This window comes from Capra hircus, chromosome 4 (genome assembly GCF_001704415.2).
Source record: "Capra hircus breed San Clemente chromosome 4, ASM170441v1, whole genome shotgun sequence".
Lineage (NCBI taxonomy): Eukaryota > Metazoa > Chordata > Mammalia > Artiodactyla > Bovidae > Capra > Capra hircus.
This window is the reverse complement of record NC_030811.1, coordinates 6,754,483-6,767,239: the sequence shown is the minus strand read 5'-3', so window position 1 is coordinate 6,767,239 and position 12,757 is coordinate 6,754,483. Positions and strand designations below refer to the sequence as shown.

The 12,757-nt window shown below is 41.8% G+C and overlaps 1 protein-coding gene across 1 annotated transcript; it reads left to right on the top strand.

Annotated features, from left to right (window-relative positions):
- LOC106503901 lies at nucleotides 1,153–11,398 on the top strand. Its single transcript, XM_018046737.1, has 3 exons — nucleotides 1,153–1,237; nucleotides 8,389–9,303; nucleotides 9,930–11,398. The coding sequence occupies exons 2-3, from the start codon at nucleotides 8,429–8,431 to the stop codon at nucleotides 10,846–10,848; spliced, it is 1,794 nt and encodes a 597-aa protein (XP_017902226.1). The 5' UTR covers nucleotides 1,153–1,237; nucleotides 8,389–8,428; the 3' UTR covers nucleotides 10,849–11,398.

The window sequence follows — 12,757 nt, the reverse complement described above, 5'->3', positions numbered from 1 at the left end:
TGGAGCATGAAAGGGCTTCCCTGATAGTTCAGTTGGTAGAATCCACCTGCAATGCAGGAGACTCCAGTTCAATTCCTAGGTTGGGAAGATCCACTGGAGAAGGGATAGGCTACCTACTCCAGCATTCCTGGGTTTCCCTGGTGGCTCAGCTGGCAAAGAAAGTGAAAGTGAAGTCGTTCAGTCATGTCTGACTCTTTGAGACCCCATGGACTGTAGCCTACTAGGCTCCTCTGTCCATGGGATTTTCCAGGCACTAGTACTGGAGTGGATTGTCATTTCCTTCTCCAGGGGATCTTCCCGACCCAGGGATCGAACCCAGGTCTCCGGCATTGTAGACAGATGCTTTACCATCTGAGCCACCCTGGTAAAGAATCCACCTGCAATCCGGGAGACCTGGGTTCGATCCCAGGGTTGGGAAGATCCGCTGGAGAAAGGAAAGCCTACCCACTCCAGTATTCTGGCCTGGAGAATTCCATGGACTGTATAGTCCATGTGGTCCCAAAGAGTAGGATATGACTGAGCAACTTTCACTTTCACTATGGAGCTTAAAAGAAAGACATTTATTACCTCCTAGTTCTGGGAGTTCAAACTCAAGATGCTGGCAGAGCCGTGCTCTCTGAAGGCTCTCAAGGAGGCTGCTTTCTGGCCTCTTCCGGGCTTCTGGGGCTGGTGCAACCCTCAGCTTCTAGATGCATCACTGCAACCTCTTTCCTCTTGCATTTCACTATAAGCAGAAGGAGGAACCAGGCTGCACCTTCCACACTTAGCTTGGAAATCACTTCAGCTAAATGGTCAGGTTCATCACTTACAAGTTCTACTTTCCACCCAACAGTAGAACAGGCAGTATCCCCAGGAAACAGTGAGCCACGTGTCTGACTTACTTCTTTCCTGAAGCACCCTGTGGTCTCTCACAGCTCCCAGGAGAGATGATCAGACACTGTGTCTGGCTTTCTGGGTAAGATTTAGGTCATTTACTATAACCCCAAACAACAAGTGTAATTTTTGGAAATTTTGCTGTGACTGCAGGCACATGGAGAAAAAGCTTCCAACCGGGCAAACCTAAACATTTATGGGCAATACTTCTGTCTCTTTAAAAAAAAAAAATAGTGTCTTCACTAACCACACCCAACTTTGCTTCCTGGCTCTGAGGTCTCAGAGGTGCAGCAGTTAAAGCAAAAACGGGCTCAAACAGCTCTCTGGAAGAAACCGGACAGCTCATCAAATCCTTCAAAACAAGGTGAGCCTGGCTGAGAAGAGGCTCCAGAGCACAGAGCTGTAGGGGCAGTAGGATACCTGGAGTTGGAGAGGGCGTGGATTCCGGCCTGGGAAGGGACCACGTGCTGTGCAAGCAACTCCACCAAGAGGATGCTGCCAGAGCGGGAGTGGTGGGGCAGGGAGGGGAGTAATGGTGTTTGTTAGCATAATATCCAAGCATCTCATTTTAACATGACGATCTTTTGCTGAATACCACACCTTCCATCCAGTTGTTGTTGGGATAGACATTGATTACACTTGATAACCCAGACATTTCTCTTAAGAAGAAATCCATTCCCAAGGCAGGTCTTTAGAGTTGGAATGCAAATAGAGGCCACCTAGTCTAAATCTCTCTTTTTTAAAATTTAGTTCCTATTTTATATTGCAGTATAGTTGATTATAAATCAACTACTTTTTTGGTGGTAAATGGTATTTGAAGACTGAAATCTGGCCCTAAGGGTGCTTGTTGATACTTGGCTCATTGTTTTTATGCCTTTTTAATGAAGTTCAAAACTATACAAACATACACAACCAAGAATAGGATTCCTGAAAATAATATTTTGCAGGTCTTTCTCAGGGGAGAGTAGTGGGAGAAGTTAAACATATTCCACTGGGGATGGACAAAGAAATTACCGCTTTGTCAGGTCTCTTGGAATGATTTTTCGTGTGGTTCATTCACAACACAAAATACAATTAGGCTCGTTTGCTTCATTTGCTTTTGATTTTTACTAGTATTTTGAAACATAACTTTAACTGTATAATTGTTTAAACTATTTATGTGGCTTTAAGATTAAATCTATGAAATGTAAGTATATCCCAACAAGTCTAGTTCCCAACGTCTATCCCTGTGTTCTCCTTCCTCTTTTTCCCATCCCCATCTAAGTAACTTATTATTTGTTTAGTTTTCAGATTATTCTTCCATTGCTTCTACAGATGAATGAAAAATGCATATATTACATTTATACATGTCGGTCACATTCCTGATTAGAGAAACGCTAGTATACTGTGCATTATTTTCTTCACTTTGCTCTTTTTGCTTAATGATGTATTCTACAGATGTCTCCATGCTGGGATATAGAGATATACTTCATTCCTTTTTACAGTTGGCTAGTACTTCACTGTGTGAATATACTTTAGTTAATTCAATCAGGTTCCTGCTGGTGCCGCTGCTGCAAAGCCGCTTCAGTCATGTCCGACTCTGTGCGACCCCATAGACGTCAGCCCACCAGCCTCCTCCGTTCCTGGGATTCTCCAGGCAAGAACACTGGAGCGGGTTGCCATGTCCTTCTCCAATGCATGAAAGTGAAAAGTGAAAGTAAAGTCCCTCAGTCATGTCCGACTCTTAGCAACCCCGTGGACTGCAGCCCACCAGGCTCCTCCATCCATGGGATTTTCCAGGCAAGAGTACTGGAGCGGGGTGCCATTGCTTTCTCCGATCAGGTCCCTAATGATAGTCATTTGATAAATGTTTGGTCTTTTGAGGTTTCACACAGTGGTGCAGTTAACAGCCTTCTGCATAATTTTCTTCTCCTTTTTTTTTTGTTTGTCAGTGTATCTTTGGGATAAGTCCTAAAATTGTGATTGATAATCAAAGAGTAAGTGAATATGTACGGTTGCAGGTTCTTGCTAACTTCTTCTCTGGTTCTTTTAGACTGTTTTTCTCTTCCCAGTAGTCATGCAGGAGAGGACCTGTCTTCCCTAAACCTTTTGTTTTTAAATAGTTATCTATCTATTTGCCTGCACTGGGTCTTAGTGGCAGCATGCAGGATCTTTGTTGCCTCATGCGGGATCTTTCCTTGGGACATATGGACTCTCTGGTTGTGGTGGGATTAGTTGCTCCATGGCATATGGGATCTTAGTTCCTCAACCAGGAGTAGAACCTGCATCCCCAGTATTGCAAGGTGGATTCTTAACTACTGGGCCACCAAGGAGTCCCTCCCCTATACTGTTTACCAATAGATTATGCCAACAAACTTGAATTTTGCCAAACCTGTACATGAGAAATAACATCATTGTATCACTTTAATTAATTAATTTTATGGTTTTTTATGTTTTGATATATTTTTCTATGAGCGAATGTTAATATCTTTATATATTCAAAGGATATTTACATTTTTTCATGAACTTGTTCATTCATATCTCTTATAACATTTTCTATTGAGTTATTGGTCTTTTGTTTATCTACTTTTAGATATTGTTTGTTTTCTAAAATATTTTTATTGAAGTATAGTCAATTTATTATAATTGCAGCAAAGAGATTTAGTTTTATATATATGTATACATTTCTGATTCTTTTCCATTATAATTACTACAAGATTTTGAATATAGTTCCTTTTTCAGTTCAGACCAGTCACTCAGTCGTGTCTGACTCTTTGTGACCTCATGAACTGCAGCACACACGCCAGGCCTCCTTGTCCATCACCAACTCCCAGAATTCACTCAAACTCATGTCCATCGAGTTGGTGATGCCATCCAGCCATCTCATCCTCTGTCGTCCCCTTCTCCTCCTGCCCCCAATCCCTCTCAGCATCAGAGTCCTTTCCAACGAGTCAACTCTTCCCACGAGGTGGCCAAAGTATTAGAGTTTCAGCTTTAGCATCAGTCCTTCCAAAGAACACCCAAGACTGATCTCCTTTAGAATGGACTGGTTGGATAGTTCCTTTTTACTATACAGTAAATCCTTGATGCTTATGTATTTTATATACAGTGGTGAGTGAAAGTCAGTCTGTCGTGTTTGACTGTTTGCGACCCCATGAACCGCGCAGCACACCAGGCTTCCCTGTCCATCACCAACTCTCGGAGTCTACCCAAATCCATGTCCATCGAGTCGGTGATGCCATCCAACCATCTCATCCCCTGTCATCCCCTTCTCCTTACGCCCTCAATCTTTCCCAGCATCAGGGTCTTTTCCAATGAGTCAGCTCTTCGCATCAGGTGGCAAAGTATTGGAGTTTCAGCTTTAACATCAGTCCTTCCAGCGAACACCCAGGATTGATCTCCTTTAGGATGGACTGGTTGGATCTCTTTGCAGTCCAAGGGACTCTCAAGAGTCTTCTCCAACACCACAGTTCAAAAGCATCAATTCTTCGGTGCTCAGCTTTCTTTATTGTCCAACTCTCACATCCATACATGACCACTGGAAAAACCATAGCCTTGACTAGATGGACCTTTGTTGGCAAAGTAATGTCTCTGCTTTTTAATATGCTGTCTAGGTTGGTCATAACTTTCCTTCCAAGGAGTAAGTGTCTTTTAATTTCATGCCTGCAATCACCATCTGCAGTGATTTTGGAGCCCAGAAAGATAAATTCAGTCATTCTTTCCACTGTTTCCCCATCTATTTGCCATGAAGTGATGGGACCAGATGCCATGATCTTAGTTTTCTGAATGTTGAGCTTTAAGCCAACTTTTTCACTCTCCTCTTTCACTTTCATCAAGAGGCTTAGTTCTTCATTTTCTGCCATAATGGTGGTGTCATCTGCATATCTGAGGTTCTTGATATTTCTCCCAGCAATCTTGATGCCAGCTTGTGCTTCTTCCAGCCCAGCGTTTCTCATGATGTACTCTGCATAGAAGTTAAATAAGCAAGTTAAATATACAGTCTTGACGTACTCCTTCTCCTATTTGGAACCAGTCTGTTGTTCCATGTCCAGTTCTAACTGTTGCTTCTTGACCAGCATACAGAATTCTCAGGAGACAGGTAAGGTGATCTGGGATTCCTATCTCTTGAAGAATTTTCCATGGTTTGTTGTGATCCACACCGTCAAAGGCTTTGGCATAGTCAATAAAGCAGAAATAGATGTTTTTCTGAAACTCTCTTGCTTTTTCAACGATCCAGCAGATGTTGGCAATTTTATCTCTGGTTCCTCTGCCTTTTCTAAAACCAGCTTGAACATCTGGAAGTTCACGGTTCACGTATTGCTGAAGCCTGGCTTTGAGAATTTTATGCATTACTTTACTAGCATGTGAGATGAGTGCAATTGTGCGGTAGTTTGAGCATTCTTTGGCATTGCCTTTCTTTGGAATTGGAATGAAAACTGACCTTTTCCAGTCCTATGGCCACTGCTGAGTTTTCCAAATTTGCTGGCGTATTGAGTGCAGCACTTTCACAGCATCATCTTTCAGGATTTGAAATAGCTCAACTGGAATTCCATCACCTCCACTAGCTTTGTTCATAGTGATGCTCCCTAAGGCCTACTTGACTTCACATTCCAGGATGTCTGGCTCTAGGTGAGTGATCACACCATCGTGATTATCTGAGTCATGAAGAACTTTTTTGTGCAGTTCTTCTGTAGTCCATGGAATTCTCCAGGCCAGAATACGAGTGGGTAGCCTTTCCCTTCTCCAGGGGATTTTCCTAACCCAGGGATCGAACCCAGGTCTCGCACATTGCAGGTGGATTCTTTATCTGCTGAGCCACAAGGAATATATAGTGGTATGTATCCATAAATCCGATACTCCTAATTTATCCCTTTCCCAGTATTCTTGTCTGGAGGATCCCATGGATGGAGGAGCCTGGTAGGCTTCAGTCCATGGGGTCGCTGAGAGTCGGACATGACTGAGCGACTTCACTTCACTTTTCACTTTCATGCATTGGAGAAGGACATGGAAACCCGCTCCAGTGTTCTTGCCTGGAGGCTCCCAGGGATGGGGGAGCCTGGTGGGCTGCTGTCTATGGGGTCGCACAGAGTCAGACACGACTGAAGCGACTTAGCAGCAGCAGAAGCAGCAGCTGACTTTCCTATTTGGTAATCATAAGTGTGTTTTCTGTGTCAGTGAGTCTGTTCCTGTTTTGTAAATAAGGTCATTTTTTTTTTTTTTTAGATGCCACATATAAATTGTACCATATAATATTTTTTTTTCTATCTGACTTACTTCACTCAGTGTGAAAACTTCTCATTTCATCCATGTTGCTGCAAATGACATTATTTCCTTCTCTTTTACTGCTGAGTAATATCCCATTGTATATGCAAATCACAGTTCTTTACACATTCATCTGTAGATGGACAATTAGGTTGTTTCCACGTCTGGGCTATGGTAAATAGTGCTACTATGAACATAGGGCTGCATGTATCTTTTCAAATTAGAGTTTTATCTGGCTAATATGCCCAGGAGTTGGATTGCTGGATCATATGGCAACTCTATTTCTAGTTTCTTGAGGATCTTCCATTCTGTTCTTCATAGAGGCTATACCAATTTATGTTTCCACCAACAGTGGAGGAGGGTTCCCTTTTCTCCACACTCTCTCCAGCATTATTTGTAGACTTTGTGATGGTGGCAATTCTGACTGCTGTGAGGTGACACATCAAGGTATTTTTGATTGCATTTCTTGAGTAGTTAGTGATGCTGAGCATCTTTTCATGTGCTTATTGACCATTTATAGAGATATTATTTGTATAAAAGGGAAATGGCCCTTCTTTTATATAAGCAGGAAAAATTTTTCCCCTGGTTTGACATTTGTGTTTTAATTTGTATATCCCCACAATATCTGTTTGATTTTTATGTAATCAAATTTAGGAGTCTCTTTCCTTACTCTGGTCTTCCCTGTGGCTCAGGCTGTAAAGAATCCACCCCCAATGCAGGAAACCCGGGTTCAATCCCTGGGTTTGGAGGATAACCTGGAGAAGGGAAAGGCTACCCACTCCAGTATTCTGGCCTGGAGAATACCATGGATGGTATGGTCCGTGGGATCGCAAAGAGTGACTAAGTGATTTTCACACAACCTTACTCTATTCCAAATCTTATAAATATTTTACCTATACCTAGGTTACAAAGATTTACTCATGTTTCTTCTATTCTTTATATGGATTAACTTTTTCTACATTTATATTTCTAATCTGTTTGGAAGTTGACTGGCAAGAAGAAATGGACGCAGTTTTATTTTTTCTATATGGTTATCTCAATGTTCCTTATTAGTCCATCTTTCTTTGCATTGATGTGAGATGCTACCTTACTGAATATAAATGTAGCATAATGTAAATGATTTGAATATAAATGAATATTGTGGATCAACTTGGCCTATATTTGAATTTTCTGTTTTTGTTTCACTGTTCTGTCTACCCATGCACCAATATTATACTGCTTTAATTATAGAAACTTATATTCTACTATCTGGCAAAGCTAGTCTTATCGCATTCTTTTTTTTTTTTTTTTTGCTTGATTGCCCAGGCTAATTTTTTTTCCTTCATCCAAATAAATTTTATAATCAACTGCTTTAGTTGCTGAGTTTCCCAGGTGGCTCAATGGCAAAGAATTCACCTGCCAATGCAGGAGGCTCAGGTTTGATCCTTGGGTCTGTAAGATCCTCTGGAGAAGGAAATAGCAAACCACTCTAGTTTTCTTGCCTGTGTAATGCCATGGACAGAGGAGCCAGGCAGGCTACAATAAATGGGGTCACAAAAGAGTTCGATACAACTTAGTGGCTGAACAACAATTTTAGTTGGATGAAAAAAAAAAAGTGATAAAATTTTTTATTTTATATATACATACAATCATGTTAAAGAAGAATCAATTAATTTAAATTTGATGAACTGCTTTAAACATGAATCAGGATTGAATTTGGCCAAATGACTTTTCTGCACCTAGTTACTTTTCTTCTTAATCTCTTGATGGGATATATTGTAACAATCAAAATCCTCTTGTTGAATCACCCTAGTATATCTGACAGTCGTACTTACTCATGTGATACTGCTTTTTGCATGCAATAACTTACTTAGGACTTTTGTATCAATATTTACACATGAGCCATGTCTATAGCTTTATTTATTGTGAAATCTTTGTTAGCTTTGGAATCAACATTACACTTGCTTCAGAGAAAAAACTGAACATTTTCCTTTATTGCTATGTGATCAGGAATAGTTTGAGTAACACTGAGATTATCAGGTCTTTAAAGGTTTCAGTGAGTTCCCTATGAAACCATCAGGACCTGACATTTTTGTGGAGATACTCTAACTAGTTGGTTATTTCTTCAATAACAATTGAACTGTTTAAATTTTCTGTCTCTAACCGGGGTCAACATGCATAAGCGAATATTAGAACTTTCAGTGAGGAAAAGAAGAAAAAAAAAGAAAGAGAGAGAGAGAGAGAATTGGAAATGGTTCCTACTTGCCTAAATTGATCCTTTCCCCCTCTCCCTAGTGGTGTGGGTGCCTGCGCGCCAGAATCTCGTGATATAAACATGGCTGCCACACCAAACAACACTCTGAGGATCGTGCTGGTCGGGAAGACCGGAAGTGGGAAAAGTGCGACTGCAAACACCATCCTCGGGGACAAAGTATTCGCCTCTAGGATTGCTGCGCAAGCTGTTACCAAAACTTGTCAGAAAGCATCCCGGAAATGGAAGGGGAGAGATCTTCTCGTTGTTGACACCCCAGGGCTCTTTGACACCAAGGAGACTCTGCAAACCACCTGCAGGGAAATCAGCCGATGTGTCCTCACCTCCTGTCCCGGGCCTCACGCCATCGTCTTGGTCATGAGGCTGGGCCGCCACACACAGGAAGAGCAGCAAACCGTGGCGTTGGTCAAGAATCTGTTTGGGAAAGCAGCCATGAAGTATATGATCATCTTATTCACTCGCAGAGATGAACTGGGCGACCAGAGCCTGAGCGACTTTTTGAAGGATGCAGATGTAAACCTACGAAGCCTCCTAGAGGAGTGTGGGGACCGCCGCTGTGCCATCAGTAACAGCAGAAACACAGACCAGGCTGAGAAGGAAGCTCAGGTGCAGGAGCTGGTGGAGCTGATAGACAATATGGTGCAGAACAACCAAGGGGCTTACTTTTCTGACCCCATTTACAAGAACATAGACCAAAAGCTGAGACAGCAGGAGGAACACTTGAAGAAAGTCTATGCTGATGAATTACAAAACAAAATTAAACTAGTAGAAAAGGAATATGCACATAACCCAGAAGAAAAGGAGAAACAAATAAAGTTGCTAATGCAGAAGCATGAGGAACGAATGAAAAACATAAGGGAAGAAGCTGAGATGAATATATTTCAAGTTGCATTCAACATGATTAAAAATCTTCTTTCAGGAATATGGCACATGTTCTGGTAGTATAAACTTTATTTTTACTCCTCATTTTACTATAACTTGTTAATACTGTAGTTTATAGTTTCCAAAGATGGTTAAAACCATATTTTCTGACTTCTTACATTCTGACTTCCTCTTATGATCTCTCTTTCTTGCACTATGGGTCTATGTCCCCTACCTTGAAATTGGAGGGACTTTGTGACTGCTTTTTGCATGCAATAATTTACTTAGGACTTTTGTATCAATATTTACACATGAGCCATGTCTATAGCTTTATTTATTGTGAAATCTTTGTTAGCTTTGGAATCAACATTACACTTGCTTCAGAGAAAAAACTGAACATTTTCCTTTATTGCTATGTGATCAGGAATAGTTTGAGTAACACGGAGATTATCAGGTCTTTAAAGGTTTCAGTGAGTTCCCTATGAAACCATCAGGACCTGACATTTTTGTGGAGATACTCTAACTAGTTGGTTATTTCTTCCATAACAATTGAACTGTTTAAATTTTTTGTCTCTAACCGGGGTCAACATGCATAAGCGAATATTAGAACTTTCAGTGAGGAAAAGAAGAAAAAAAAAGAGAGAGAGAGAGAATTGGAAATGGTTCCTACTTACCTAAATTGATCCTTTCCCCCTCTTCCTAGTGGTGTGGGTGCCTGCGCGCCAGAATCTCGTGATATAAACATGGCTGCCACACCAAACAACACTCTGAGGATCCTGCTGGTCGGGAAGACCGGAAGTGGGAAAAGTGCGACTGCAAACACCATCCTCGGGGACAAAGTATTCGACTCTAGGATTGCTGCGCAAGCTGTTACCAAAACTTGTCAGAAAGCATCCCGGAAATGGAAGGGGAGAGATCTTCTCGTTGTTGACACCCCAGGGCTCTTTGACACCAAGGAGACTCTGAACACCACCTGCAGGGAAATCAGCCGATGTGTCCTCGCCTCCTGTCCCGGGCCTCACGCCATCGTCTTGGTCATGAGGCTGGGCCGCTACACACAGGAAGAGCAGCAAACTGTGGCGTTGGTCAAGAATCTGTTTGGGAAAGCAGCCATGAAGTATATGATCATCTTATTCACTTGCAGAGATGAACTGGGAGACCAGAGCCTGAGCGACTTTTTGAAGGATGCAGATGTAAACCTACGAAGCCTCCTCCAGGAGTGTGGAGACCGCCACTATGCCATCAGTAACAGCAGATACACAGAGCAGGCTGAGAAGGAAGCTCAGGTGCAGGAGCTGGTGGAGCTGATAGACAATATGGTGCAGAACAACCAAGGGGCTTACTTTTCTGACCCCATTTACAAGAACATAGACCAAAAGCTGAGACAGCAGGAGGAACACTTGAAGAAAATCTATGCTGATGAATTACAAAACAAAATTAAACTAGTAGAAAAGGAATATGCCCATAACCCAGAAGAAAAGGAGAAACAAATAAAGTTGCTAATGCAGAAGCATGAGGAACGAATGAAAAACATAAGGGAAGAAGCTGAGATGAATATATTTCAAGTTGCATTCAACATGATTAAAAATCTTCTTTCAAGAATATGGCACATGTTCTGGTAGCATAAACTTTATTTTTACTCCTCATTTTACTATAACTTGTTAATACTGTAGTTTATAGTTTCCAAAGATGGTTAAAACCATATTCTCTGACTTCTTACATTCTGACTTCCTCTTATGATCTCTCTTTCTTGCACTATGGGTCTATGTCCCCTACCTTGAAATTGGAGGGACTTTGTGACTGCTTTGAGAAACAGTGAGTGGTTGAAGCAGCACCATGTGACTTCTAAGATTAGATAGGGAAAATGCCTCCTCCTCTTCCACATTAGTTACCCTTGGAATTTGCCCACCCTTCCTTCCCTTGAGAAAGCCTGAGTAGAAGATCAAGTCGCTCTTATGAAGAGAACCTGAAGTCACTGGTCCACTCCCCTGGCTGATAGTTCATCTGCCATCCAGAATCAGCTTGCTGGCCTTGCAAGTGAGGCAACACAGAGTGAATTCTGCAGCTGCCAACTGATGAAACTGCAAAGAGCAAAGATGAGTCATCCCCATGGGGTCCTGCCCAAATTACAGATTCATGAGAAAAATAAATGATTGCTGTTGTTTTAAACCACTACGTTTTGGGATGATTTGTTATGCAGTGAGGGCTGGGAGGGATTGGAGGCAAGAGGAGAAGGGGACGACGACGGAGGATGAGATGGCTGGATGGCATCACTGACTCAATGGACGTGAGTCTGAGTGAACTCCGGGAGCTGGTGATGGACAGGGAAGCCTGGCGTGCTGTGACTCATGGGGTCGCAAAGAGTCGGACATGACTGAGTGACTGAACTGAACTGAACTGAACTGAACTGACTGAGGGCTGCATGCAAGCAGGCTGTTGTTTCAATCCTGTCCGACTCTTTGCGACCCTATGGACTGTAGCCCACCAGGCTCCTCTGTCCATGGGATTCTCCAGGCAAGAATATTGGAGTGGGTTTCCATGCCACCCTCCAGGGGATCTTCCTGAACCAGGGGTCAACCCACATCACTTACTTCTCATATATTGGTAAGGGGATTCTTTACCACTAGCATCATCTGGGAAATCCATGCAGTGAGAATTAACTAGAATTACATATCTTCCCAGCTCATTCCCCAACACTCCTAGCTCCTACCTGTCCTTCCACACAATGCCAACAAATTTAAGAGTTTATGAAATTGACATAACCAGATAATGATCCACTTTGTAGAGTTCAAAGATTCAATTTGGGAAAATTCAAATAAGAAACTTTGCCTATGTTAAGTGTAGGCCCCACTGATGTAATAACTGGTGTGTTATTTCAATCCACATCCGGAGAACTTTGTTTGTGAAGCATGGGCTTCTCTGGCACCATTATTCTGTGGTTCATGGAGATGTGGAGGTTGGCAAATTCTCTTGTTTTTTTCTCTCCCCTTTTTGCTATTAAAGGTGTCTCTTTTTTTGCTATCAATGCCATTTAAGTATAGTACAGATTAACATGACTGTTATTCTATACAAAACTATTTTGTATGTCATTTTATTTAAATTAATTATGATAACAACCTTATAGAAAAGATGACAGTGAGTCTCAGGACTATAAGTAATTTGACTAGAGCCATCTGAATTCTTGCCTAGTGATCAATAGAGCTGAATTTTAATTCATATCTGCTTGCTTTTAAAGTTAAAGCTCTTTCAAAGGAACTAGTTTGATCTTTTTAGACATCTTAATTTTTTTAATTGGAAGAAATTGCTTTCCAGTATTATGTTGGTTCCTGCCATATATCAACATGAATCAGTGATAGGTATACATATGTCCCCTCCCTCTTGAACCCTCCTTCCACCCCTGTTGGTTGTCACAGGGCACAACCTAGGGATTAGAGATCTCTGCATCAAACAGCACATTTGCTAATGGAATGTTAATTGACAGGAGCTCTCCCAAAGGGCTCCATATAAACACTAAGCCAAAGCCCCACCCAA

Excerpts from the sequence above, each read along its gene's own strand:
- LOC106503901 (XM_018046737.1), top strand. The coding sequence starts at position 8,429 with ATGGCTGCCACACCAAACAACACTCTGAGGATCGTGCTGGTCGGGAAG. Across the intron at positions 9,304-9,929 it reads GGAATATGGCACATGTTCTG|TGGTGTGGGTGCCTGCGCGC; the intron begins GTAGTATAAACT and ends CCCTCTTCCTAG.